At 56.1% G+C, this 2,746-nt stretch overlaps 1 protein-coding gene across 1 annotated transcript in view; it reads left to right on the top strand.

The window, feature by feature from the left end:
* Positions 1-1,380: 1,380 nt before the first annotated feature.
* SIK3 (SIK family kinase 3) overlaps positions 1,381-2,746 on the top strand; it is a gene marked incomplete at its 3' end in the record, with an annotated part of 29,410 nt that continues 28,044 nt past the window's right edge. Inside the window, exon 1 of the mRNA XM_010193815.1 lies at positions 1,381-1,491. Coding sequence (XP_010192117.1) covers positions 1,450-1,491 — 42 coding nt within the window. The remainder of the gene's footprint in view (positions 1,492-2,746) is intronic.

Raw genomic sequence — 2,746 nt, 5'->3', positions numbered from 1 at the left:
AGACCTGGCTGCGGCTCAGCTCCTGCTCCCGTGCGGGAAGCGTGCTCGGTGTCCGGGTCTGCAGCCGCTCCTGTGCTCCGTGGAGGTGGGCGGTGAAAGAAACAGCTCGGTGAACTGGTGCCTTTTTGGGATTCGGCTGTGCTCTGCTGACACACAGAGCAGTCAGTCCCCTGCCAAGGATTGCGTCATAAAACATGAAGCTTAATTTCCATGGGCTTCAGATAGTTCCCTCAAAGACCCTAAAGATCCCTTTTTCGTGCGTGTTTCTCTCCAAACAGCCCCGTGCCTGTTGGAGCATCGTTTGGCGCTGCACTGGGGCTTGGCACCGAGGAGAAGTGCATGTGTGGGATCGTGTGCCCTGTGGGTTTATGGACGTGGACGGCTCTGTGCCGAGCACTTGTCCTCATCCCCAGCGAATGGAGCCTGTTGCAGGCAAAGCATTTATGTGGCTGGGCTCTGGGCTCCCGCGTCAGACCCTTCTGGTTGTGCATCCTCAGCATTTTGGACCGCAGCGCTGCTTCGCGCGCCCTTCCCCGTGCGTCTGCGGGATTGCGCAGCCTCCTTGGCACAAGTGTTGGGAATTGCGCTTCAGCAAAGCAGCCAGCGGAAGATGTGCAAAGGGGGTTCCTTTCCCTGGGAAAGGGCCGTCTCTGAGCGAGCAGACCTGGTGCTGGCTGGTAACGCAGCCCACACACCTCGTGCTGGGCTGGCGTGCCGTAGCTGCTCGCTCGCGCTGGTGTTTCTTGGTGGGGAGGAAGGTTCGTGTTAACGCCAGGCTGAAACCCGCGTCGGATGAACCAGTGCAGGCGCTCTCTGCCAGTGGAGCAGCCGTTTCAGCCCCTTGCTCCAGCAAGGTGTCACGCTGGCGTTGCCTCTTCTCCCATTACACCTGGCTTCTGGAAAAGATTCCTTTCCTTAATACTTGTGTGGAGTTTCCAGAAGTGTCCCCCTGTGTGGAGTCTGGGGACTTCACTGTCTGTGTCTGTGCCCAAAAGAGCACCAGGGAAGGTGGAGGAGAAGACTCTTAGAGGCTGGGAGTTTCTGGAAAGCAGCTGACTGGAAGCACTCAGACTTGTTCAAACTATTTTGTTGTAGCGTTATAGAGCACTTCTGGTTTAAAATGGATAGATAAAGACCTCGGTTGTTTGGTAGAAGGCTGAACCCCCCTGTACCGTAGTTATCGGTCCTGTTATGGTAAGTGAGAGGTGCACCAGATTTCGGTCCCTGGAAGCTGTTCCCCCTCTGCGTGGCAGCTTCCACACCGGTCCGGCTGCACACAGCGTGTTCACAGCAAGAGCCAGTGTGCGGGGTTTGTTTTTAAAGTGCTTTTCCTGATGTGCAGTCGGGTCACTCTCTCTGTTTCCCTTTCTCTAGGTTGCTATAAAGATCATCGATAAGACCCAGCTGGATGAAGAGAACCTGAAGAAGATATTTAGAGAAGTTCAGATCATGAAGATGCTGTGCCACCCACATATCATCAGGTTGTACCAGGTAGGAGCGCTCTGCAGTGGCTCTTCCATCCCCCTGCTTTACACCGTGTAGTAGCGCTTGCTCTGGGGCTATCCCTCCGCTTCTCCTAGGTGAAACACTGGGAAGTCCTTTGCTTTCAGGGTGTCCAAGCACTTTGATTAGAGAGGTGGGGGGACAAGTGTGGCTGACCCTTCTCTTTTCTGGGAGAGCAGCTTCTGCTGGGGCTGCCCTCTTGCCTTTCTTTATGGCCATCGTGCGCATTTCAGTTTCCCAACTGGGACCAGATGCGGGCTCCCCTTCTCAATTTAGGGGTGAGTGTAAGTCTTACAGGCTGGCAGGACGGGAAGCGTGCGGCTCCCCTGCTCTGCTCCGCCCGCCCTGTGCCCCCAGGACCCGCTGATGTGCTCTGTGCTTTCCAGGAAGGTGATCAATAGCAGCACAGAGCCGCTTTTGAGTGGTGTTTGCAGACTTGTGCAGGTTATTGGCGTTTTCAGTCTGCAAACAAAGGCAGCAGAGGCGGAATCCACGTCTGTTGCCGTTTGCGCACGTCAGAGGGGCACCACCAAGTACGACACGATCCCATAGAGCAGCGGGAGGTTGCAACAGGTCAGAGGCAGAGCAGAGTGGCGGGAGCAGGGCAGTGACAGGCCAGCGCTTCAGCTCTTTTTGTCTGGCTCTCAAAGCAGAGAAAGAGGTGTCCTGGGGCAGCGTTTGGGCGCAAGGGACTGACGAGGATGGGTGATCTCCTGGGGGTGGCTGTGATTTGGATGGTGGCATCAGTGTTTAAAAGCTGAAAATCTGAGGGGAGGTGTGCGGGGTGATTTCCTTTTGTAACGTCACATCCCTGTGTGCGTTCAGGGAGAAGTTGTGGTGACCCTCAGTAGAAGTGGCCGTTCCCTAGAACCACCTCTTGCCAGTTCAGGCCCAGTCTGCTTCTGGATAGACATGAGTGATAATTTGGACTGCAGAGAGTTCCCGCTGAGCAGCAGTGACAGGTTCATGTTTAGCTGCTCTGCCCAAGCCCCCGAGCGTGGGGTGCTGACAGCAGGCACTGCAGAGCTGCAGCATCCCCTCGCCTCTCTGCTGGGAGAATCCTCCGCTTCCTGTTCAAATAAGAGCTTTCACTTGGCTTGGACGCAGAGGAAAGCCAAACCAAAACGAGCACGTTTCCAGGCCTGTTCCCAGTGCCCCACAGTGCGGGCACCGAGCTGTCCAGGCACCGGGGCTCTGCGCTGTCCTGGCAGTGAAACGCGGGGTGTTTGCCCATGGACAAAGC

This window comes from Mesitornis unicolor, unplaced genomic scaffold, assembly GCF_000695765.1.
Source record: "Mesitornis unicolor isolate BGI_N332 unplaced genomic scaffold, ASM69576v1 scaffold8181, whole genome shotgun sequence".
Classification (NCBI taxonomy): domain Eukaryota; kingdom Metazoa; phylum Chordata; class Aves; order Mesitornithiformes; family Mesitornithidae; genus Mesitornis; species Mesitornis unicolor.
The sequence above is the reverse complement of the archived record's forward strand: the minus strand, read 5'-3'. Positions and strand labels throughout refer to the sequence as shown.